The 27,868-nt window shown below is 42.9% G+C and overlaps 1 protein-coding gene across 1 annotated transcript; it reads right to left on the bottom strand.

The window, feature by feature from the left end:
* Positions 1-1,413: 1,413 nt before the first annotated feature.
* LOC139580395 (hepatic leukemia factor-like) lies at positions 1,414-16,229 on the bottom strand. The gene is made up of 4 exons (XM_071409025.1): positions 15,828-16,229; positions 14,526-14,873; positions 7,463-7,674; positions 1,414-3,812 (listed from the first exon to the last, which is right to left on the bottom strand). The coding sequence occupies exons 1-4, from the start codon at positions 15,964-15,966 to the stop codon at positions 3,597-3,599; spliced, it is 915 nt and encodes a 304-aa protein (XP_071265126.1). The 5' UTR covers positions 15,967-16,229; the 3' UTR covers positions 1,414-3,596.
* Between the last annotated feature and the right edge of the window lie 11,639 nt (positions 16,230-27,868).

Genomic DNA, 27,868 nt, shown 5'->3' on the forward strand with positions numbered 1-27,868 from the left:
ACCTTTGCCCAAGCCCCTGTAAATAACATTGTATAAAAAAAGATTAATAAAAAACCCTAAAAACGAAACTAGTTGATGTGTTTATGCGTATGCTGAGAGAGAGAGGTAGACAGCACGCACGCACGCACGCACGCGCGCACACACACACACACACACACACACACACACACACACACACACACACACACACACACACACACACACACACACACACACACACACACACACACACACACACACACACACACACACACACACACACACTGTGCTAGCCTATCTGTCTAATCATTAAATGTCACGCCAAAGAATGTATGGCTGAATTACAGATGCGTTGGCTACAGCACATAACGCAGTAGTATAGTAGTAAACTATGATATGGGACCAGGCTATTGAAATTCAGCCATGGATGGAGAGCGCCCTCCAGTGGTTATTTTTGGAAAGACTACTCTCTCATCTGACTCTTCAAAAACATATATTTCTGATGTATTTTTCTCATTCATGAGATAAAGATAGTTATTGCATCATGTCTTGTCTTGTTTATTTTTTCCTCATCTGGTGCCACACAGGGAAACCACCGAATCCAACCAAGAGCTAGTGGATTGACAACATTATTTCATTCCAAATCAATCCTTTCATTCCAAATCAACCCGTAGTATATGGGGCTTTTGTCACCAAAGCCCCATATACTACCCACCATTGCAACCTGTACGTTCTCACTGGCTCCAGGTCATCTACAAGTCTCTGCTAGGTAAAGCCCCGCCTTATCTCAGCTCACTGGTCACCATAGCAGCACCCACCCGTAGCACGCGCTCCAGCAGGTATATCTCACTAGTCATCCCCAAAGCCAATTCCTCCTTTGGCCACCTTTCCTTCCAGTTCTCTGCTGCCAATGACTGGAACGAACTGCAAAAATCACTGAAGCTGGAGACTCATATCTCCCTCACTAGCTTTACGCACCAGTTCTCAGAGCATCTCACAGATCACTGCACCTGTACATAGCCCATCTGTAAACAGCCCATCCAACTACCTCATCCCCATACTGTATTTATTTATTTATCTTGCTCCTTTGCACCCCAGTATCTCTACTTGCACATTCATCTTCTGCACATCTATCACTCCAGTGTTTAATTGGTATATTGTAATTACTTCGCCACCATGGCCTATTTATTGCCTTACCTCCCTTACCTTACCTCATTTGCACACACTGTATATAGACTTTTTCTACTGTATTATTGACTGTATGTTTGTTGGTAGTGTCGAAGTGCTTTGCTTTATTCTTGGCCAGGTCGCAGTTGTAAATGAGAACTTGTTCTCTACTAGCCTACCTGGTTAAATAAAGGTGAAATACAATTAAAATAAATCAAATAAACCCCACCCTTGTTTTATCATCAGAAAGAACACATAACTAGCAGATGATTTCAACAGTTTTATTTTGATCATGAAAAACAAACAAAAGACAAGGGAGAAATATTTGGAAAAACACAGATTTGAACATATCAGCATATAAGTATTCTGTCTAGTGAACCCTACACCAAGAGGAAATTAGGAATAATCACACAAAAGGGACAAATTAAGAAGAGACATAACATAAGTGCTTGTTGTTGAGATTTGACTTTCTTCTATGCCAAAACTACATACAATACAAATAAGAATTTAAAAAGGGATGCCAATATCAATTTTCCTCTTAGACTACAGAGTGTCTGCTTCTGCAAAACAAATAAACAACGCAACGAAACATACAAAACTTTTCAAAACGAAAACAGCAAACCGTTTTGAGATTGTCTGTGCTGGGCGAGAGGGGTAAAAGGGTGAGACTGACTACACTTTCATATGGTCTGTAAAACAGCCTGTCAGTTTTATTTGTAATGTTGTCTTGAGTAATGCCCATACAAAGTATCTGAAGAACAGCATCGGTAGAAGTGAACAAGTTCTGAATATACATAGTTAATTTTTTTAATACACAGGAGATATATGTAGGGGAAAAAATACTGTACAAAAACAAGAATATCTTTGTATAAACAACAAAACCTTTAATATATTAACATATATTTTCTATACTGTAATCTTTTGGTCTGTAGTAAAGAGATATATAAAGTGATGTGGGTATATTCCACAGTACTGTATAGGCAACACCATTCATTTGCCCAACGTAAACTGTGTAAATTTGTTATATACAGTAGTACATCTGTTACATTCATCTCTCATTGGGTCATGGGGAGAGCATCTGTACGGTGTTCATATTAGGACAGCCTCATTCTCAGCAGGAATTCTTTCAATGTCGGCAGTCCTAATATGGACACCGTACCTCTGTAGACAAGAACCTGACACAGAGAAGTCATGCTTGAGAAAAGAAAAAGAACACAATAACAACTATTGCCTACTGCACAGATGCTGATAATGTTCACATTTGAATGCTTGAACAACAAATAGAAACATGCCTGATTTGTATGTAAAGACATAAATATCATTAATATGAACTAATAAAAGCAATTACAAATTGGGCACGTGCTAAAATAAAGAGGGCGGTTTCATGCGTGTCTGTGACAGTCGGCTTGGTAGAGAGGAGACCAAGAGCTTATACTGCCTTATTGCTGTAGCTTCCCAAACTTGTTCTGTGCAACAGAGTGATCTGGTGACAAGGAACTAGAAACAAACCTTTGTTTTACATAACACTGCTATAAGAAGAACATGAGAATGATGACATCATAGTAGCCCGGCGGCCGGTCTGTCTCTGCTTTATCTGACATGTTGTTGCCTCACTAAGGCAACAACGTGGCGTTGCTTAATGTAGAAACAGTAGGATACCCAGGCTAGCGGTATGTAGGCATGGGAGAGGTTTTAGAGTATGAGCATTGCAGTGATTGTTTACACATTACAAACAGCTTATATCTGATGGAGAAAAAGACAGGGAGGGAAGGTGGATAAAGTGGGACAGGTAACGTCAGGGGAGACATCTAAAACTGACATTTACAGTATGGAAACCATAGAAAACCGAAGCAACCATTAACACAAGATCATTCACAGACAATAGCAGACGTTATGGATCAAGAGGGAGTGGGAGGAGGGTAGGTAACATAAGATTCAACATACATATTCATAAGAAGGTAAAACACCACAGTAAAAGCCATGTGTGGACAGATACACTACATCAGAAAGAAAATAATCAAATGAAAAACACACAGATCGGAAATGAAATAAACCCATTACGTTTCTTACTCATAGACGGTACAGAAAGCTACCCGCTTTCCCTCACAAGGGCCAATCACAGAGAGACATGGATGAAGATGAAATATATGGTATAGAAAATGAGTAGAAATGTGCTACTGAGCCTAAATCATTTTGTCCTTCAATCTCTTGATACGAGTTGTTTGATGGTAGGAGGCAGTTCCTAGGTTGTGTTTGGGGGCAGTTTTCGGGCAGGGAGGACATGGATCGGGTGGTGGCCTCAGACAGGTGTAAGCTTAGCCTCTCAAACTCATGCTTCTGGGGGTGTTCATGGATGAATGAGGGCCTGGGCAACAGGGCCGGGTGTGTGTATGTGTGCGTGCGTGTGTGTGTATTCTCCATGTTTGTGAGTGTATTCTGTCTCAGTCCCATTACAGAGGGCCCTGTGTGGCCTGGTACTCGGCCACAATGTTCTTTGTGCGCCCAAGCTCTCTCCTCAGATCGGCCACCTCCATTTTCAGGGCAGAGTTCTCCTTCTCCAGGAAACCTGCTCGGATGGCGATCTGGTTTTCTTTGAGTCGACGGGCATCACGTGACCTCTTGGCAGCCACGTTGTTCTTCTTACGCCTCACCCAATACCTGTCATCCTGCTCGAGAGGAGCAAGGGAAGAGAGCGGGTATTAAAAGAGGGGAAATGTACTTAATTACACACTGGGTGGTTCGAGACATGAATGCTGATTGGCTGACAGCCATGGTATATCAGATCGTATACCACGGGTATGACAAAACATTTAGTTTTACTGCTCTAATTACGTTGGTAACCAGTTTATCCGCGTTGCGCCGCTACGAAGATCAGCCCTTAGCCGTGGTATATTGGCCATATAACACACCCCAGGGCCTTATTGCTTAATTATACACTACCGATGAGCAATATGATTATTTAAAAAATGATCACATATTTGATATAATCGTGTTAACTGGACTGGTAGCTTTAGACAACTTTTCATTGACTTATTTCTGTGTTGAAAACAGGTGCCTAAACTACAAATGTCCAAAACCAAAGTAAAAAATCAAACACACCCATATGTTAACTGTCAGAGACAGATCTCTCCCATTAGAAAATGACCCCCCCCTCTCGGTCTGGCAGCTAGAGGAGTTTTCCCATAACCTTTGTATGGCTACACAATCAGCTTTCAGTCAATTCATTACTGGCCTAAAGCCATGCATGGATACACCTTTATGTGAAAAAAAAAAAAAGGCAAATCCCCTTAGTCTGACAGAGAAGTGAGAGAGAGAGAGAGAGATATAGAAAGAATGAAACAGAGAGAGAGAAAGAAAGAAAGAAAGCACAGGAGAAAGAGAGGGAGAGCGAAAGAAAAAAAGAGCGGGAGAGCGAAAGAGAGAGAGAGAGAGAGAGAGAAAGGGAGAGAGAGAGAGAGAGAGAGAGAGAGAGAGAGAGAGAGAGAGAGAGAGAGAGAGAGAGAGAGAGAGAGAGAGAGAGATTAATCACACAGGGTGTTCTTGGAATGAACACAAGACCAGCTAAGCCTCTTATCTGGACCACACCCCTTAGGTCAGATCTGACCCGTAAGGGAGGGTGCAAATAGGGTCAGGGTCAGATGAGAGCTGATGGAAACAGCTAGTGAGAAGAGAACGAGAGAGAGAGAAAGAGAGAGAGATAAAGCAGCGTGGTGGTCAAACAAACCAGAGTTGATGGCTCTGTGTGTACACGCTATAGTCTACAACACGCTATAGTCTACAACACGCTATAGTCTACAACACGCTATGGTCTACAACACGCTATGGTCTACAACGCGCTATAGTCTACAACGCGCTATAGTCTACAACACACTATAGTCTACAACACACTATAGTCTACAAAACGCTATGGTCTACAACACGCTATAGTCTACAACACGCTATGGTCTACAACACACTATAGTCTACAACACGCTATAGTCTACAACACGCTATGGTCTACAACACGCTATAGTCTACAAAACGCTATGGTCTACAACACGCTATAGTCTACAACACGCTATGGTCTACAACACGCTATAGTCTACAACACGCTATGGTCTACAACACACTATAGTCTACAACACGCTATAGTCTACAACACGCTATGGTCTACAACACGCTATAGTCTACAACACGCTATGGTCTACAACACGCTATAATCTACAACACGCTATAGTCTACAACACGCTATGGTCTACAACACACTATAATCTACAACACGCTATGGTCTACAACACGCTATAGTCTACAAAACGCTATGGTCTACAACACGCTATAGTCTACAACACGCTATGGTCTACAACACGCTATAGTCTACAACACGCTATGGTCTACAACACGCTATGGTCTACAACACGCTATAGTCTACAACACGCTATGGTCTACAACACGCTATAGTCTACAACACGCTATGGTCTACAACACGCTATAGTCTACAACCCGCTATAGTCTACAACACGCTATAGTCTACAACACGCTATAGTCTACAACACGCTATAGTCTACAACACGCTATGGTCTACAACACACTATAGTCTACAACACGCTATAGTCTACAACACGCTATGGTCTACAACACGCTATAGTCTACAAAACGCTATGGTCTACAACACGCTATAGTCTACAACACGCTATAGTCTACAACACGCTATGGTCTACAACACGCTATAGTCTACAACACGCTATGGTCTACAACACGCTATAGTCTACAAAACGCTATGGTCTACAACACGCTATAGTCTACAACACGCTATGGTCTACAACACGCTATAGTCTACAACACGCTATGGTCTACAACACGCTATGGTCTACAACACGCTATAGTCTACAACACGCTATGGTCTACAACACGCTATAGTCTACAACACGCTATGGTCTACAACACGCTATAGTCTACAACACGCTATAGTCTACAACACGCTATAGTCTACAACCCGCTATAGTCTACAACACGCTATAGTCTACAACACGCTATAGTCTACAACACGCTATAGTCTACAACACGCTATGGTCTACAACACGCTATAGTCTACCACACTAACTACACGCTATAGTCTACAACACGATATAGTCTACCACACTAACTACACACTATAGTCTACAACACGCTATAGTCTACAACACGCTATAGTCTACAACACGCTATAGTCTACAACACGCTATAGTCTACAACACGCTATAGTCTACAACACGCTATAGTCTACAACACGCTATAGTCTACAACGCGCTATAGTCTACAACACGCTATAGTCTACAACACGCTATAGTCTACAACACACTATAGTCTACAACACACTATAGTCTACAACACACTATAATCTACAACACACTATAGTCTACAACACACTATAGTCTACCACACTAACTACACACTATAGTCTACAACACACTATAATCTACAAAACGCTATAGTCTACAACACGCTATAGTCTACAAAACGCTATAGTCTACAAAACGCTATGGTCTACAACACGCTATAATCTACAACACGCTATAGTCTACAACACGCTATAGTCTACAACACGCTATAGTCTACAACACGCTATAGTCTACAACACACTATAGTCTACAACACGCTATAATCTACAACACACTATAGTCTACAACACACTATAATCTACAACACACTATAGTCTACAAAACGCTATAGTCTACTACACTAACTACACCCTATAGTCTACTACACACTATAGTCTACTACACTAACTACACACTATAGTCTACTACACACTATAGTCTACTACACTAACTACACACTATTGTCTACTACACTAACTACACACTATAGTCTACTACACACTATAGTCTACTACACATTATGGTCTATTACACTAACTACACACTATAGTCTACTACACACTATAGTCTACTACACACTATAGTCTACTACACTAACTACACCCTATAGTCTACTACACACTATGGTCTATTACACTAACTACACCCTATAGTCTACTACACACTATAGTCTACTACACGCTATAGTCTACTACACTAACTACACCCTATAGTCTGCTACACACTATAGTCTACTACACACTATGGACTACTACACTAACTATATGCCATTCACTCACTGTGATTATTATTTATGAATCATCTATTCATCAATAACAGAAGATGGCCAGAAGATGGCTGTTTCATAATCAAGGATAACACAGTGCAAAATAATCTGATAGATCAGGATCTACCTGTTTCATAATCAGGGATAACACAGCGCAAAATAATCTGATAGATTAGGAGACGTGACACACACACACAGAGACACACACACATACCTTCATGTCATCTGGAAATAACACCTTGCGGGCCTTCTTGAACATGGGCTGTGGTTTGAGCTCCTCGGGAGCGAACTTGCGTTTGCGGGGGTCGAACATCTCCTGTCCTGGTACGCTGGACAAAACCAAGTCAGCAGGGTCAGGCACATAGCTCACTGGCACCTGGATGGACTCTGGGTCGATGGGGCTGGGAGTGTTTCTGGACGGCAGGGCTGGTGAGGGAGAGTAGGAGGACAGGAGGATGTTAGATACATGGAAGTAGGTTATAGAAATGTATTTGATAGAATTAGAGAAATTACCACGACATATTTTTTTTTTGTTGGGGGGGGGGGGGGGGGGTTGGTGGTTTGGTACACTATTCTGAAGACATTCATGATAAAAGTTCAACTTGAGCAAAATCAATCTGACAAGGTGAAAGTAGTGCCTTTTTATTCCTTGCACCATGAATAGGGTGTGTAGGGTGCCGTCTTTCGGATGGGACGTTAAACGGGTGTCCTGACTCTCTGAGGTCATTAAAGATCCCATGGCACTTATCGTAAGAGTAGGGGTGTTAACCCCGGTGTCCTGGCTAAATTCCCAATCTGGCCCTCAAACCATCATGGTCACCTAATAATCCCCAGTTTACAATTGGCTCATTCATCCCCCTCCTCTCCCCTGTAACTATTCCCCAGGTCGTTGCTGCAAATGAGAACGTGTTCTCAGTCAACTTACCTGGTAAAATAACGGTAAAATAAAATAAAAATAAAATGAATAGTCACACTGTTATTGTAATGTATCCAGTAGTAGTGACAAACTGCAGCCACTGGGGGGCGCAAGACACAAAGCTAACACACAACCTAAACCAAAGTTTGCCAGTCTGTGAAACCTCTAGTACTCACCCCTCGTCTTCCCCCTCCAATTCCCATCCAGAATAAACTCTGAACCAACTACTGGACAGAAACACACTAGTTCGAAAATGGTTATGTGGACAGGATTTATATTATAGGTCTGTATTCATCTGCCTCTGACCACTGTCCTTACATAAGCATTATGCATGTAAGTATAGATTTGCATTGAGTGAGCCTGAGGCTGGAGGCCAGCTGGTGTGAGATGGGCGAAAGCGATAGTGCCAGAGGCCCCTGCTCCTTTTCAGTGTTCAAATGACATCTCAACCTCAATCTGAACCTGATGTAACGACTAGGCCCTTCCCTAACCTGAGCCGAGATAGAATAGTTGTATAGAGAACCTTATAGCCTTCACACTCTAACTAGTGACGTGTCCAGGGGGTTTACTTGTACATCAAGCTGCCTCACACTACAGAAACAGGAGACAGGTCCCTGTCCCTATGGGCTGTTCTGGCTCGGACAGGGCTTATTTGTCCAAGGCTTAAATACTTACCTATCTAACCTCGTACCCAGGCTCAATTGCTACCAGAGAGAGCGACAGCTGGTGGACGAGATGAATTACACTGATGCTGCCTGAGACATATACAGTGCATTCACAAAACTTGTTATGTTACAGCCTTAGTTTTTTCCTCTCGTCAATCTACACAATACCCCATAATGACAAACCAAAAACAGGTTTTAAGACATTTTTGCACATTAATAATAATAAAAAAACGGAAATATCACATTTACTTAAGTATTCAGACTCAGTACTTCGTTGAAGCACCTTTGGCAGCGATTACAGCCTTGAGTCTTCTTGGGACGCAACATGCTTGGCACACCGCTATTTGGGGAGTTTCTCCCATTCTTCTTTGCAGATCTTCTCAAGCTCTGTCAGGTTGGATGGGGAGAGTCGCTGCACAGCTATTTTTAGGTCTCTCCAGAGATGTTCGATCGGGTTCAAGTCCGGGATCGGGTTCAAGTTTGGGCTCTGGCTGGGCCACTCAAGGACATTCAGAGACCACTCTTGCCTTGTCTTGGCTGCGTGCTTAGGGTCGTTGTCCTGTTGGAAGTTGAACCTTCGCCCCAGTCTGAGGTCCTGAGCGCTCTGGAGACGGTTTTCATCAAGGATCTCTCTGTACCTTTCTCTGCAAATTTCTTCCTCGATCCTGACTAGTCTCCTGGTCCCTGCCGCTGAAAAACATCCCCACAGCATGATGCTGCCACCACCATGTTTCACCGTAGGGATGGTATTGGCCAGGTGATGAGCACTGCCTGGTTCCCTCCAGACGAGACGCTTGGCATTCAGGCCAAAGAGTTTAATCTTGGTTTCGTCAAAGCAGAGAATCTTGTTTCAGAGTCCTTCAGGTGCCTTTTGGCCAACTCCAAGTGGGCTGTCATGTGCCTTTTACTGAGGAGCTGCTTCCGTCTGGCCACTCTACCACAAAGGCCTGATTGGTGGAGTGCTGCAGAGATGGTTGTCCTTCTGGAAGGTTCTCTAATCTCCACAGAGGAACTCTGGAGCTCCGTCAGAGTGACCATCTGGTTCTTGGTCACTTCCCTGACCAAGGCCCTTCTCCCACGATTGCTCAGTTTGGCTGGGCGGCCAGATCTAGGAAGTGTCTTGGTGGTTCCAAACTTCTTCCATTTAAGAATGATGAAGGCCACTGTGTTCTTGGGGACCTTCAAAGCTGCATAAATGTTTTGGTACCCTTCCCCAGATCTGTGCCTTGACACAATCCTGTCTCAGGGGGTCTACGGACAATTCCTTCGACCTCATGGCTTGGTTTTTGTTTTGCCATGCACTTTCAACTGTGGGACCTTATATAAACAGGTGTGTGCTTTTCCAAATCATGTCCAATCAATTGAATTTACCACAGGTGGACTCCAACCAGTTGTAGAAACATCTTAAGGATGATCAATGAAAACAGGATGTACCTGAGCTCAATTTTGATTCTCATAGCAAAGGTTTAAATAAATATGTAAATAAATAATGTTTTATTATTATTTTAAAAACCTGTTTTTACTTTGTCATTATGAGGTATTGTGTGTAGATTAATAAGAAAAAAACATATTTAATCCATATCAGAATAAGGCTGTAACGTAACAAAATGTGGAAAAGTGAAGGGGTCTGAATACTTTCCGAATGCAATGTAGATAGATCTATACGTAGTTCAGCTCAGATGTACTGGGATGTACAGAAATATATGACTTCCAGCCCCAGTGTGAAGATTTCATAAATCACGAGAAGGCAACGTATGCTTTATTAGAACTGTGTGTGTAGAGCACCTGTTAATCAACAGCTGCCCCTCAGAACCTGTTAATCAACAGCTGCCCCTCAGAACCTGTTAATCAACAGCTGCCCCTCAGAACCTGTTAACCAACAGCTGCCCCTCAGAACCTGTTAATCAACAGCTGCCCCTCAGAACCTGCTAGTCAACAGCTGCCTCTCAGAACCTGTTAACCAACAGCTGCCCCTCAGAACCTGCTAGTCAACAGCTGCCCCTCAGAACCTGTTAACCAACAGCTGCCCCTCAGAACCTGCTAGTCAACAGCTGCCTCTCAGAACCTGTTAACCAACAGCTGCCCCTCAGAACCTGCTAGTCAACATCAGCCCCTCAGAACCTACTAGTCAACATCTGCCCCTCAGAACCTGCTAGTCAACAGCTGCCCCTCAGAACCTGCTAATCAACAGCTGCCCCTCAGAACCTGCTAATCAACAGTTGCCTCTCAGAACCTACTAATCAACAACTGCCCCTCAGAACCTGCTAGTCAACATCTGCCCCTCAGAACCTATTAATCAACAGCTGCCTCTCAGAACCTGCTAATCAACAGTTGCCTCTCAGAACCTGCTAATCAACAGCTGCCTCTCAGAACCTGCTAATCAACAGCTGCCCCTCAGAACCTGCTAATCAACAGTTGCCCCTCAGAACTTGCTAATCAACAGCTGCCCCTCAGAACCTGCTAATCAACAGCTGCCCCTCAGAACCTGCTAATCAACAGCTGCCTCTCAGAACCTGCTAATCAACAGCTGCCCCTCAGAACTTGCTAATCAACAGCTGCCCCTCAGAACCTGCTAATCAACAGCTGCCCCTCAGAACCTGCTAATCAACAGCTGCCTCTCAGAACCTGCTAATCAACAGCTGCCCCTCAGAACCTGCTAATCAACAGCTGCCTCTCAGAACCTGCTAATCAACAGCTGCCTCTCAGAACCTGCTAATCAACAGCTGCCCCTCAGAACCTGCTAATCAACAGCTGCCTCTCAGAACCTGCCCCTCAGAACCTGCTAATCAACAGCTGCCTTTCAGAACCTGATGATCAACAGTTGCCCCAGAACCTGCTAATCAACAGCTGCCCCTCAGAACCTGCTAATCAACAGCTGCCTCTCAGAACCTGCTAATCAACAGCTGCCCCTCAGAACTTGCTAATCAACAGCTGCCCCTCAGAACCTGCTAATCAACAGCTGCCCCTCAGAACCTGCTAATCAACAGCTGCCTCTCAGAACCTGCTAATCAACAGCTGCCCCTCAGAACCTGCTAATCAACAGCTGCCCCTCAGAACCTGCCCCTCAAAACCTGCTAATCAACAGCTGCCTCTCAGAACCTGCTAATCAACAGCTGCCCCTCAGAACCTGCTAATCAACAGCTGCCCCTCAGAACCTGCTAATCAACAGCTGCCCCTCAGAACCTGCTAATCAACAGTTGCCTCTCAGAACCTGCTAATCAACAGCTGCCTCTCAGAACCTGCTAGTCAACAGTTGCCTCTCAGAACCTGCTAATCAACAGCTGCCTCTTAGAACCTGCTAGTCAACAGCTGCCTCTCAGAACCTGCTAATCAACAGCTGCCTCTCAGAACCTGCTAATCAACAGCTGCCTCTCAGAACCTGCTAATCAACAGCTGCCTCTCAGAACCTGCTAATCAACAACTGCCTCTCAGAACCTGCTAATCAACAGCTGCCCCTCAGAACCTGCTAATCAACAGCTGCCCCTCAGAACCTGCTAATCAACAGTTGCCTCTCAGAACCTGCTAATCAACAGCTGCCCCTCAGAAACTGTTAATCAACAGTTGCCTCTCAGAACCTACTAATCAACAACTGCCCCTCAGAACCTGCTAGTCAACATCTGCCCCTCAGAACCTATTAATCAACAGCTGCCTCTCAGAACCTGCTAATCAACAGTTGCCTCTCAGAACCTGCTAATCAACAGCTGCCCCTCAGAACCTGCTAATCAACAGTTGCCCCTCAGAACTTGCTAATCAACAGCTGCCCCTCAGAACCTGCTAATCAACAGCTGCCACTCAGAACCTGCTAATCAACACCTGCCCCTCAGAACCTGCTAATCAACAGCTGCCCCTCAGAACCTGCTAATCAACAGCTGCCTCTCAGAACCTGCTAATCAACACCTGCCTCTCAGAACCTGCTAATCAACAGCTGCCCCTCAGAACCTGCTAATCAACAGCTGCCCCTCAGAACCTGCTAATCAACAGCTGCCCCTCAGAACTTGCTAATCAACAGCTGCCCCTCAGAACCTGCTAATCAACAGCTGCCCCTCAGAACCTGCTAATCAACAGCTGCCTCTCAGAACCTGCTAATCAACAGCTGCCCCTCAGAACCTGCTAATCAACAGCTGCCTCTCAGAACCTGCTAATCAACAGCTGCCCCTCAGAACCTGCTAATCAACAGCTGCCCCTCAGAACCTGCCCCTCAGAACCTGCTAATCAACAGCTGCCTCTCAGAACCTGCTAATCAACAGCTGCCCCTCAGAACCTGCTAATCAACAGCTGCCCCTCAGAACCTGCTAATCAACAGCTGCCCCTCAGAACCTGCTAATCAACAGTTGCCTCTCAGAACCTGCTAATCAACAGCTGCCTCTCAGAACCTGCTAGTCAACAGTTGCCTCTCAGAACCTGCTAATCAACAGCTGCCTCTTAGAACCTGCTAGTCAACAGCTGCCTCTCAGAACCTGCTAATCAACAGCTGCCTCTCAGAACCTGCTAATCAACAGCTGCCTCTCAGAACCTGCTAATCAACAGCTGCCTCTCAGAACCTGCTAATCAACAGCTGCCTCTCAGAACCTGCTAATCAACAGCTGCCTCTCAGAACCTGCTAATCAACAGCTGCCTCTCAGAACCTGCTAATCAACAGCTGCCCCTCAGAACCTGCTAATCAACAGCTGCCCCTCAGAACCTGCTAATCAACAGTTGCCTCTCAGAACCTGCTAATCAACAGCTGCCCCTCAGAACCTGCTAATCAACAGCTGCCTCTCAGAACCTGCTAATCAACAGCTGCCCCTCAGAACCTGCTAATCAACAGCTGCCTTTCAGAACCTGCTAATCAACAGCTGCCTCTCAGAACCTGCTAATCAACAGCTGCCTCTCAGAACCTGCTAATCAACAGCTGCCTCTCAGAACCTGCTAGTCAACAGTTGCCTCTCAGAACCTGCTAATCAACAGCTTTCTCTCAGAACCTGCTAATCAACAGCTGCCTCTTAGAACCTGCTAGTCAACAGCTGCCTCTCAGAACCTGCTAATCAACAGCTGCCTCTCAGAACCTGCTAATCAACAGCTGCCTCTCAGAACAGAAGTACTTCAAATGAGTGAATCTGGACCAGAACATTACACTAATTAGCTGAAGGGATGTAAAGTGAGAGATTTGACCTCCAGGGCGAAGATTTCACTTAAATCAAGACAAGGCAATCTATGCTTTTCAGAAGTGTCTAAGACCTGCCTATCAAAACAGAAGTGCTTAAAATGAGTGACTAAAGAACAGAACAGTACACTAATTAGTTGAGCTAATGGGGTCACGGCCAGGGTCTGCCATTTTCAACAGCGAGCCTGGAGCAATTAGGGGTAAGTGCCTTGCTCAAGGGCACATCAGCAGATGTTTCACCTTATCGGCTTGAGGATTCGAACCCGCAACTTTTCGATTAGGGTCATAGACAGGGAAAAACACACACACACACTCACGGGTCACGTCATCACAACATCTGAATTTCACACCTTTTCCATTCTGGGTTTGAGGCCTCTTCTAAGAAACCTAATAAAGTAGTCCTACTCTATTCTTCCTGAGCTGTGATTGATATTGTATTAAATGAGCTAGAATTGTCTTTCAGATGTTCTCTGTACAGACAAACAGAGGATGTGGGTGTTATCCTTTTCCCCCTGTGTGTGTTGATGTGTGTGTGTGTGTGTGTTTTACACACCTGCTCTGGCGAGGCTAGGCAGACAGTTCTGTGCACCCATGCTTGTGTGTACGGACGTTGATGCGCTGGCATGGTTGCTGAGGTCGATCACCGAGGGCAGGGCTTGTGACATGATTGACGTCTGGTGCTGGGATTGTGATTGGTACTGGTTGGGGTGGGTGGAGGAGGCGAGTTCAGAGGGGAGGCCGTTTTCCGTCAGGAACTCGTCCAGATCCATGTACTCCAGCTGGAAGTTGTCTCCATCGTAAGGGAGAGTCTTGTTCCACAGCGTGGGGCCAAGGAAGGCTGACTGTGGGGCACTCCTCTCCTCATCCAACTTCTTCTCCTTCTCTTGCTCCTTCTCAAATCCTAAAGAGAACATTGTGGGGGGGGGGGGTATACAGTAAGTACCAAAACACCGACAAAACAACGCTCATCTATTCAGACAATGGTAGCGCTTTACTTTGAGGTACAGAAATTAGATTACAGAAACAGTACAGTAAAATAAAGTGCTGCACAATCGTGAGGCTGGTATGCTAGTATTGAAAGTGCAGCATCTATTTATTGTATCTGTTATTTGGGAGACTAAAGTATCCTCTATGGTATGCAGCAGCTCATCTTCAGGGTTAACTGGTTTGGATTACTGGTTTTGAGGAGCAAAAAAAGCTGATATTCAGAAGTGAAACCTGCTTTGATAACGTTACTTCAATAACAATATCTATTGTTACATCACTATCACTCAAATTATCATACTTTCAATCAATTAATCCATTGCATCAACATACATCACTGATCACTGGGCTAGCTATATAATTCAATACATTCATGTAGGAATAATAAGGAGAAGTGTGGTAGTTAATTGCTAGCTAATTAATTTGTCAAGTGTTGTCAGGTGACTAATATCAGAAAGCATAGCTACTGTAGGCCTACTAGTGGAACCGGTTTGGGCACATACAGACAGGCACACAAGTATATAGTAACTTTACATGAACTATATCCATATGCCTGTATTTCGATAGGTAAGGACGCTGAAACAAATCATTATCAATTTGATCGAAGATTTCTAAAATTAATGTTGGCTATAGGCCTTTAGAGAATAGTTCGAAATGCATTATTTACGCTATTTATCTGGAGCAAAGCGAGTTCATAGATACAAGTAGATTTTACAATAAATAAACTATACAATATATAAATAAACAACGTAAATAAACAAATTTTCTCTATGAAAATAAAGACAATTTAAGTTTGAGATAAGTATTTATATATTCTAGAATAGAAAGGAATAGAATAGAACAGCATAAAATAAACGTAGGCTATTTTTACCTTCATGTTGTTGTTCATGTTGTTGGAGGAGGAGGGGTAGTTTCATGGGGTTCTCCAGTAGAGACTTCAATACCCAGTGATTCGACATAGGTAGAAACCTTGGATTCACCGGGAGATGTCTGGACACTATTTTATCCATCTCGTCTTCCTTCAGCTGTCAAAAAAATTACTTAACCTGGTCCTGGTGGGCTAATACAACATCCAAAACATTCAACTGTATCGGAAAAAATAAATCGAAATCACTGGTCGATTTCGACCTCAACAACTGCCGATATATCGAGAAATAAAACCCAGTGGGAAAAGCTGGTTCCAGTGCCACCTGCTATTCCCTAGCTCTGTAGTCTACAGTAGAAGGCAGAGATAGCCTAGTCCCGTTCACCCATTCATACCATGTGAAAACCGAGATATGTGACGTCAAACCCTGAGATACCGCCCATTTTATCTCTCTCTATCGCTCTCTCTCTCGTGTGTGTGCGTGTGTGAGTGAGACACTGACAAGTCAAGACACCTTAGTCCCCTAGCTATTGGGATATTTTATTGACGGAAGGAGGATATATAGCCTATCAACAACACTGTTTCTATATAGCCCATTGCGTTTCCAGACGAATTCGTATGGAGGTTACCTACTAGATTAGAATAGACCTAGTACTAGGCCCTACAGACTATAATTTCTAGAATTTAAATCCTGTCAAAGGGAGTTCAGAGAAGCCGGCAAAGTAGGGCTATTTATCACATGCATGTGCACAGACAGTAATATTCCTATTGGCATACTATCTGAGTTTGTGTGTACACTATAATTACATTATGTAGGCCGACATTGGCCGTTGTTCAAAATAGGTACAAGGTGCGTCTGTTTTGAACCCAGTCTTCTCAACATGAGAAGCGCGTCCTCATATGTGAAACACGTGACAAATTACACTAAAGTTATGCAACCGTTTTTTCCCGACATATACATACATAGATGAACTAATTGCACAATGAGGTAAATGAAAATTGCTGTAGTCATGTTCCATACGAGGAGCTATGAGAATTCTTTTTTTGTGAGAGTGCTTTTTCGTCTGTCACGCTTTGAGCGCACGGACCAAACCCCTTCACCCTTAGCCTAGAAAAGGGTGCATGGAATGACGGGTCACGTTAGTGGGCGCGGTTGACCTACTTTTGTCCAATAGCGGAGCGAGATATCCTGCGCTCGCTGCTCACCACCTCCTAGGGCCTAGGCGGTTCTCACATTGAACCTCATGTGCTTTCAGCGGGGTGAAAACAACTCAATCTAACACACAGCAGCCTACTGGGAATAAAAAGCTCCTGTACTCTTTGTACAAATGAAATAAGCCGTTTAGGCCTACAAAGTGAACAACTGCAGGATCGTCATCCACCCGAGTGCTGCCTTCTGCTGCCAAAATGCAGACAGTCACTCATAAAAACAATACAAAAACACCTCTTTCAGAAAGCCAATGGTCTTTAATTGATTATGTCCTACCCCCTATCCCCCTCTGTCCCTTAAATTGCAATATTAATTGGTTAATTGTATTGCTCTATAATTTGATTCAACCTGCACTTGATTTTATGTAGCCTACTTTTGTCCTTGATTGTCCTGAAAGGCCTCTGTCAATTAATGTATTATTATTATATTTTTTTATTTAACCTTTATTTAACTTGGCAAGTCAGTTAAGAACACATTCTTATTTACAATGACAGCCTATCACTATAGAAACTCAATGTAGTATTTTATTTACGCAATAAGGCCCGAGGGGGTGTGGTATATGGCCAATATATTATGGCTAAGGGGTGTTCTTAAGCACGACACAAAGCGGAGTGCCTGGATACAGCCCTTAGGTGGTATATTGGCCATTTACCACAAACCCCCAAGGCGCCTTACTGCTATTAAAAACTGGTTACCAAAGTAATTAGAGCAGTTAAAAGACATGTTTTGTCATACATGTGGTATACGGTCTGATATACCACGGCTGTCAGCCAATCAGCATTCAGGACTTGAACCATCAAGTTTATAATCGTGTTTATACCACGGCATTGTTGAATACTTCTTTCTGATTGGCTTGAAGGGCATTCAAGAGCGTGCATTATTTCCATAATGCACAAGATATTTGCAGGTAGAATTCTATGGCTGTAGTTAATTTTTACATGTTTTGTGAGAGATGCTTTGAAAGCAGTCGAATTTAAAATATTATGGGTACTGTTGAATTTGATTTTCATAACAGCAAGCTAGGTCTGATGACTTGGTTAGCTAAACTAGCAAGTCTGTTTGTTTGGTTACCATGGCTACCACGGTTACTACTAGTACTGTAGCTATCTAGTAACCTTGCTAGCTACTTCAGTGGATGTTGAACACCGTTCTACTGGCAAATGAACACATATTTCTAGTGGCAAATGTGGTAAATTATAGCTATAGTATAAAAGGGATAATCAACTCAGGGCTCTATGCATTCTCTGGAAAATAATGCAACTCCGTGGTGGAAAATCAGTTCCACTCCGGCAGCTTGTTGTGGAACACACCTTCCACTTCATTCATTATTTTCCATAGAACGCATAGCGCCCCTCATTGATTATCCCTTTATTATTTGTTTATATGAGAATATAAAGTAGTAAGCACTTGTCGCTCTCATATACAGTACCAGTCAAAAGTTTGGACACACCTACCCATTCACAAGGGTTTTTCTTTATTTTTACTATTTTCTACATTGTAGCATAATAGTGAAGACACAAAAACTATGAAATAACACATATGGAATCATGTAGTAACCAAAAAAGTGTTAAACAAATCAAAAATACATATTTTTAATTTGAGATTCTTCAAAGTAGCCACCCTTGTGGAAGCTATAGTCCTTTGTCTGCCTATGTCTGAAAAAGTGACATTAGAGACATAATGTTAGCTCACACAAATATGTTAAACAAATCTCTATTTGCCTCTCCTAAACTCTAAACTCTGTTGACATCCTTGACAACAGAGGTTGCTAAAGCATATGTTGTGACAACCTTTGCAAGAGAAAAGTACACCACACCTGCTCCCCTGGGCTAGAACACTTGCAGACATGTGCACATAGGATCAAACAGTGCTTAAGATGTTTGTGCATGATGTCAATTAAATGTCTCTGAAGGAGTCAGTGGCACTAGCTTGCTTACAGTGTGTGATGAGTGATGTTGCATAAAATATATAGACCTATGCTAAAAAATATATAACATGTTGGCTACAGATGCAGTTGGATGTATTAGGGATTTAGGTCGATTTTTTTGCGGGGGGTTGGGGGGTCATTTTGAGCACCTTCCCCTTACAAAGATCTATGCACAGCCCTGAACACTTGAAAAAGTGAGTGGGTGAGTCACTGCATGTACAATATTCTCCTGAGCGCTGGCACACGAAAGTAAAGTTGTTCCGATTTTAGCTTTAGGCAGGCTAGAAATCATTTCAGACAGAAAGGGACCTGTTTGCAGTATTCACATGCCTTTGTTTTAATCAAACATGAGATATTGCAACTCAGAACAATGGAATTAGAACTTTTACAAATATCCTCTTTAACCTGAAGGTAAAAAAGGTATTGTTTTAATTATAGTATATCTTCCTTACACACACTCCAATCCAATATCGTGTGTGCGTGTGTGTTTGTACCAATAACAGATTGAAAATGCGATTAGCATGACCAGCAGTGACCTAAATTAGCCGGTGTGTTATGTACTGTAAGATCTTGAGCCTACTTTGCCCCGCACACGCACACGCAAATGCACACACACACACAAATGCACACACACACACACACACACACACACACACACACACACACACGCACACGCAAATGCACACACACACACAAATGCACACACACACACACGCACACACACACACACACACACACACACACGCACACGCACACGCAAATGCACACACACACACAAATGCACACACACACACACACACACGCACACGCACACACACACGCACACGCACACGCACACAGCTGGCTGAAGGCCACCGTTCACACAAGTTAGGGTTCTGAGTTGCCAAGATTCAGTTGTATTAAAACTACTGTACCTTGAACTTTTCTGCCTCTGATGAAATTGATTGATCTTTACCTTCTTTCACTACTTTGCATGGTTAATTATTTTTTCCTTAACAGAAACTATGTCAAGAGAATGAGAATGTTGTGAAAGTAATATAACAGAAGGCTGAAACAGCAGCTGTCTGGCTCTGTATGCATCCCCAATTGCACCCGTCCCTATATAGGAACTACTGTAGTGCACTACTTGGGCTCTGGATAAAAGTAGTGCACTTTAAAGGGAATAGGGTGCAATCTGGAACGTAACGCTGACTCTCGTTTTTAGTAGAATCTTTAGTACAGCAAGACCAATTAGAGGAGTCAGCCAGTCAGTCACTTCCTGTTGAACGTTGAACGAGGGCGAGCTCGGTTTGGTGTTTTGCAAAGTTTGTTGTTTTGAAAGTCTATTGAAACTTTTTTGAGTTTCGATTCCGCAACCCGGTTGGCATCAGTTGCTGGGACTGCTACTATCTGTCCAGTGATGCTGCCGACCAAGGCCGGTTCTGAGTAGCTGTTTGGCATATCAGCTAGCCTAGCTGCTAGCTAACTAGCTGCCTATCAAGCTAGCAGGTTTTTCTTGAGGGCTTGAACGCAGCCCATGATGCGGTTAGCCATTGTGGCTGGGACCGCGGATTGTCCCAAGCAGATGTTACAAAAACAAGAAAATAGCTTCAAGTGTTGTGACCAAATACTGGTGGAATCAGTTAATAAAATAATAGACGACCTGACCAGAGAGGCCCAGAACCTGAAGAACAGTTTGCAGTTCTCCCAGGGTCAGAACGATGAGTTTAAACAGGAGAACGGCAAGATGACAGCAATCTGTAAGTCATTGAGAGGACATCAGTTCTGTTTGTGAATCCATGATAACAATGACAGAGAAATCACATTATCTCGAGGTACAATCAAGGCAGGAACAACATTGTTGTAGATGGAATTGCAGAATCCACATGAGACCTGAATGAAGTCTGAGGACAAAGTGAGGGAAATTATCTCGGAGAAACTGAAGATGGACCACAGGAAGATTAAGGTGGAGCGCTCCCACACCGGGACAGGTAACAGGCCCTGGCCAATAGTGGTCAAGTTCCTGAGGTTCAAGGACAAGGTAGCTGTTCTGGAAAGAGCCAAGAACTTGAGAGGAACGTACATCTTTCTCAATGAAGACTATCCTGAAGCTGTGCACCAGAAGAGGAAAGAACTTATCCCAGCCATGAAAGCTGCCATAGTGTGTGGGGACATTGCTTACATCTGCTATGACAGGCATTTTGTCCACCCTCCCTCACAAAAGCCTGGAAGGGATGAGAGAGCCAAGCCTATGGGTCGTAGCTTCAACCCTGCAGCACACACACACACACACACACACACACACACACACACACACACACACACACACACACACACACACACACACACACACACACACACACACACACACACACACACACACACACACACACACACACACACACACACACACACACACACACACCAATTGATTAATGGACTGCTGAAGGTTTATTTTTTTGTCTTGCTTTGTTTGCTCTTTTCCATATTATGTTTATCTCTGATAAGCTACCCAGGAAAGGGCTGCAAATAGCCCATATCAATATATGTAGCCTTGGAAATAAGGTTCATGAAATCAATAACTTGCTAACATCAGATAACATTCATATATTAGCCATTTCTGAGACTCACTTAGGTAATTATGTTGATGATACAAGCAGTAGCAATACAAGTATATAACATCTATAGAAGAGACAGAAATGCTTATGGGGGAGGTGTTGCTGTATATATTCAGAGCATATCACTGTAATGCTTAGAGAAGATCTTATGTCAAGTGTTATTGAAGTGTTGTGGTTGCAGGTTCACCTGACACATCTAAAGCCTTTTCTTTTGGGGTATTGCTATGGGCCACCAAGTACTAACAGTCAGTATCTATATAATATGTGTGAAATACTTGATAGTGTATGTGATGTAAACAGAGAGGTCTACTTTCTTGGTGACCTGAATATTGACTGGTTTTCATCAAGCTGTCCGCTCAAGAGGAAGCTTCTCACTGTAACCAGTGTCTGTAACCTGGTTCAGGTTATTAATCAACCTACCAGTGTGTTTACAAACATTACAGGAACAAGATCATCCACATGTATTGATCTCCTTTTAACTAATACTGTAGAACTTTGTTCTAAAGCTGTATCCGTACCCATTGGATGTAGTGATCACAATATAGTGGTTATATCCAGGAAAGCCAAAGTTCCAAATGCTGGGCCTAAAATAGTGTGTAAGAGACCATACGTTTTGATGTGACTCTTATGTGAACGATGTTAAACCTATTTGTTGGTCTGATGTGATTTATAAGGAGCATCCAGACGCTGCACTTGATTTATGAAATTGTTTCTTCCAATTATTGATAAACATGGACCTGTTAAGAAACTGACTGTTAGAACTGTTAAGGCTCCATGGATTGACGAGGAAATGAAAAACTGTATGGCTGAAAGAGATGGGGCAAAAGAAGTGGCTAATAAGTCTGGCTGCACATCTGGCTGGCTGACTTACTGCAAATTGAGAAGTGATGTGACTAAACTCAACAAAAAAAGAAGAAACTGTATTATTAAGCCAAGATCAATGATATAAAGAATGATGGAGAACAATTTTGGAGTACTTTAAATGAAATTATGGGCAGAAAGACAAATTCCATCTTTCATCGAACCAGATGGCTTATACATCACAAAACCATTTGTTTGTTGCTAATTATTTTAATGATTACTTCATTGGCAAAGTGGGCAAACTTAGGCAGGAAATGCCAACAACGAACAGTGAGCCATCGTATTCATGCATAAAAAACAAATAATGAAAGAAAAGCATTGTAAGTTTGAAATTTGTGAAGTTAGTGTGGAAGAGGTGGGGAAATTATTGTTATCGATCAATAATGACAAAACTCCTGGCATTGATAACTTAGATGGAAAGGTACTTAGGATGGTAGCTGACTCTATAGCCACTCTTATTTGTCATATCTTTAATCTGAGGTGAGAAAAGCCAGAGTCATTCCGCTACCCAAGAGTGGTAAAGAGGCCTTTACTGCATACCTATCCGCTTGCTGTCAGCTCTTAGCAAACTGTTTGAAAAAATTGTGTATACAATTACAAATACAATGCTATTTCTCTGTAAACAAATTAACAACAGACTTTCAGCATTATTACAGATAAGGGCACTCAACATGTACTGCACTGACACAAATGACTGATGATTAGTTGAAAGAAATTGATAATAAGAAGATTGTGGGAGCTGTACTGTTAGATTTCAGTGCAGCCTTTGATATTATTGACCATAACCTGTTGTTGAAAAAACCTATGTGTTATGGCTCTTTAACCTCTGCCATATCATGGATTCAGAGCTATCTATCTAATAGAACTCAGAGGGTTTTCTTTAATGGAAGCTTCTTTAATGTCAAACATGTAAGGTGTGGTGTACCGCATGGCAGCTTTCTAGGCCCTCTACTCTTTTCTGTTTTTACCAATGACATGCCGCTGGCATTAAACAAAGCATGTGTGTCCATGTATGCTAATGATTCAACCATATACACATCAGCAACCACATCTAATGAAGTCACTGAAACCCTTAAGAAAGAGTTGCAGTCTGTTTTGGAATGGGTGGCCAGTAATAAACTGGTCCTGAACATCTCTAAAACTAAGAGCATTATATTTGGTACAGCTCACTCCCTAAGTTCTAGACCTCAGCTGAATCGGGTAATGAATGATGTGGCTGTTGAACAAGTTGAGGAGACTAAATTACTTGGTGTTACTTTAGATTGTAAACTGTCATGGTCAAAACATATAGATTCAATGGTTGTAAAGACGGGAAGAGGTCTGTCCATAATAAAGGAGATGCTGTGCTTTTTTGACACCACACTCCACAAAGCAAGTCCTGCAGGCTGTAGTTTGATCTTATCTTGATTATTGTCCAGTCACATTGTCAAACGCTGCAAAGAAAGACCTATTTAAGCTGCAGCTGGCCCAGAACAGAGCGGCATCTCTAGGGCTGTGGCGGTCACAATTATTATTATTTTCAAGCCAGCCAGGTAGGCTATACTCCTTTTGTAAATATAAGCAATGTGTTTAATATTAAGAAAGTTGAGAAATAGCCTATCAAATGCTGATGAGATCCTCCTCTTTTTAGTAGAGGCCATCACTCTGTTTTCTCCCGCAATTGCATAGCCTATAGAAATGTTGCGCAACATGAGGTCATGGGCTCTCATAAAGTGTTTGACTAGATCGAATCCATTTGCATGGAAACATCATGCTTTGGGGCTGTTTTTCTGCAAAGGGACCAGGACGACTGATCCGTGTAAAGGAAAGAATGAATGGGGCCATGTATCTTGAGATTTTGAGTGAAAACCTCCTTCCATCAGCAAGGGCATTGAAGATGAAACGTGGCTGGGTCTTTCAGCATGACAATGATCCCAAACACACAGCCAGGGCAACTAAGGAGTGGCTCCGTAAGAAGCATCTCAAGGTCCTGGAGTGGCCTAGCCAGTCTCCAGACCTGAACCCAATAGAACATCTCTGGAGGGAGCTGAAAGTCCGTATTGCCCAGCGACAGCCCCGAAACCTGAAGGATCTGGAGAAGGTCTGTATGGAGGAGTGGGCCAAAATCCAAGATCTCTGTAATTGCAAACAAAGGTTTCTGTACCAAATATTAAGTTCTGCTTTTCTGATGTATCAAATACTTATGTCATACAATAAAATGCAAATTAATTACTTAAAAATCATACAATGGGATTTTCTGGATTTTTGTTTTAGATTCTGAACCATCACACAAATACAAAACAAGTCTTGTGAATGTTATAAAGAGATTGGGCTGGTATCTAATGTTCTTTTCATCAGGCTATTCATCCCTTGGACCGTGTTGATCGTGTTCATCTTTGTGTAGGAGAAGTGGAATTTCGATAGCATCCACTTCATTGGCAATAACAAAGGTGAATGTCATGTCTGACATTGTCGCGCTTCCTAGAAACAGCAGAAGTTGTCCGACTTGCTGTCAGTGCATATGTACCTCCCCCGACTTTACTCGCTGGCTTCCATCTACAGTCGGCTTCTTTCGGCTTAACACTCAAACGTGCCCAGTCAGCTAGTCAGCCAGCCAGCCAGCCAGCCAGCCAGTCAGTCAGTAGCTGGAACACTGTCACTATGGAACACTGTCACTACACTACACAAAAAGGTGCTATCTAGAAAATAAAGGGTTATTTGGCTGTCCCCATAGGAGAACCCTTTGAAGAAACATTTTTTGGTTCCAGGTAGAACCCTTTTAGGTTCCATGTAGAACCCTTTCCACAGAGGCTTCTACCTGGAACCAAAAAGGGTTATCCTATGAGGACAGCCAAAGAAGCCTTTTGGAACCCTTTAATCTAAGAGTGTATGAAACACTGTCACTATGGAGCTGTGGAGAGACGGTATCAACATCGCTGATACTGCTCGTCATCACGACTCTATGGAACTATGGAGAGACGGTATCAACATCGCTGATACTGCTCGTCATCACGGCTCTATGGAACTGTGGAGAGACGGTATCAACATCGCTGATACTGCTCGTCATCACGGCTCTATGGAACTATGGAACTGTGGAGAGACGGTATCAACATCGCTGATACTGCTCGTCATCACGGCTCTATGGAACTATGGAACTGTGGAGAGACGGTATCAACATCGCTGATACTGCTCGTCATCACGGCTCTATGGAACTATGGAGCTGTGGAGATACGGTATCAACATCGCTGATACTGCTCGTCATCACGGCTCTATGGAACTATGGAGCTGTGGAGAGACGGTATCAACATCGCTGATACTGCTCGTCATCACGGCTCTATGGAACTATGGAACTGTGGAGAGACGGTATCAACATCGCTGATACTGCTCGTCATCACGGCTCTATGGAACTATGGAACTGTGGAGAGACGGTATCAACATCGCTGATACTGCACGTCATCACGGCTCTATGGAACTATGGAGCTGTGTAGAGACGGTATCAACATCGCTGATACTGCTCGTCATCACGGCTCTATGGAACACAGAACTTTGAACGAGAGAGAGAACGAGAAAGAGAGAGTGTGTGTCTGTGTGTGTCGTGTGATTGGTGTTTCCAGAGGAAGGGGATATATTTAACCACACATGCTAGAGAGGGAAAATCAATACTCCCAGCCTGGGGCACGGTCGATATTGGCTTGGACACACACACACAACACACATATGTTTGTTTTACTATCCTTCTGGGGACCAAACAATTGATTCCCATTCAAAATCCTATTTACGCTAACCCCTAGCCCTAGCCCTAACCCTAACTCTTAACCTAACCCAAAACCCTAAACTGGCGAATTTTCCTTGTTTTAGTATCCTTGTGAGGACTTCATACATACTTAGTACAACAAGTAATATTATGCAAAACACTGGTAATGGTTGGTTAGACGTGAACACAACACACTTGACATGTTGTATTAGGCTGCATTTACACAGGCTGCCCAATGATGATCTTTTGCCCAATTATCGGCGAAAGATCTGATCTGATTAGTCAAAAGACTAATTAGTGGCAAAAGATCAGAATTGGGCTGCCTGTGTAAATGCAGCCTTTTATACATTTGAAATACTGTTTGATTGATCTCTTAATGGAGCTAGCAGCACTACAGGGCACAGAACAGACATGTTATCAATGTATTTTGGATAAAAAATAGCAACGCTTGGCTCAACTAGTTAGTAAATCAAATCAAATACTACAGGTTAAAGAGAAGGTTAACTAACAGCAAATAGGATGATATTCGATAACTGCTCTTGCTATTGCATGCTTTCATTCCATAATTCTTTTAAAAACATAATGTGTTACATTATTACAACCTAAAGACACCTGGCAACAATCTGTCTAACTCTTATCTGACCAATGGACAAGATGCAAGCCAACTCTTCTTTTCAACCCTTTGCCTCTCCGCCATAACAGTTCTGGTGAAGGAAGTGAAAAGTACAAATATAGCATGTCAGGCCCGAGCTTTCAGCAGTAGATTCTGGTATATTGTGACTCAGAAGACAATTCCGATTTCGGAATGTGGACCTTTCGGAATGTGGACCTCTCGGAATGTGGACCTCTCGGAATGTGGACCTCTCGCAATGTGGACCTCTCGGAATGGCATTCCAAGGTGCAGCTCAGGGAGCAAACAGGAAAAACTGGAGTTTTCTCCAACCTGTTTCGCTTCGGAAAAGAAAAATACACATTGTGAAGCTGGCTTCTAAGGATGAAAAATATGGAGGGTTGTGAAATTGTTTGAAAAGACTTATGCGGAAGTGGATAGAGAGATGAAGAGAGAGAGGGCTTGGTCACCGTTCCTCATAGAGGTAATAGGAATAAATAGAAGCATACACATAGAATAGAGAAGGAGGAGAGGCAATTCCAGTAACTCTTTAGAAACCCACAGTGATATAATAAGAGTCATGAATCAACTCCATCGAACCGGGAAGCTAGCCTTGTGCAATTCATTTTAACACAATTAATTAACTGTCTATACACTGCTCAGCCCACTTACGGATAAGTTTCAATGTAAAAAAATATATAAATAAAGTTTAAAACTGCATATTCACCAGAACAGCTAACGTACACTGCCATTTAATGAAACATTATGTATAGCTAGTTATATGATTTTAAAGACAAGATTTTGTTGGGGCTCCTAAAAGGTTTCAGGTAGTTGTCTCTGTATCCACCTCTAGGGTTCTACTGAATCTCTATTTGTACAGGAGGACTGGTGTTGTTTCACCACTGCCTAGTGTGTTTTCTTCTCTTGGGGAAGAGCAACGCTACAGAACGTTCAGATAGAAATGTTATATATAGAGCTGCCTGCGAGGCCTCTCTATTATCCAACTCCAAAACACACAATATCTAGTCTGTTCAATACACGTCTATCTAAAGATTCTGCAATGTTATATCCTATGGAATCTGTCCCAGGTCTAAGTCTTGGTGTGGTCG

This window comes from Salvelinus alpinus, chromosome 7 (genome assembly GCF_045679555.1).
Source record: "Salvelinus alpinus chromosome 7, SLU_Salpinus.1, whole genome shotgun sequence".
NCBI classification, from domain to species: domain Eukaryota; kingdom Metazoa; phylum Chordata; class Actinopteri; order Salmoniformes; family Salmonidae; genus Salvelinus; species Salvelinus alpinus.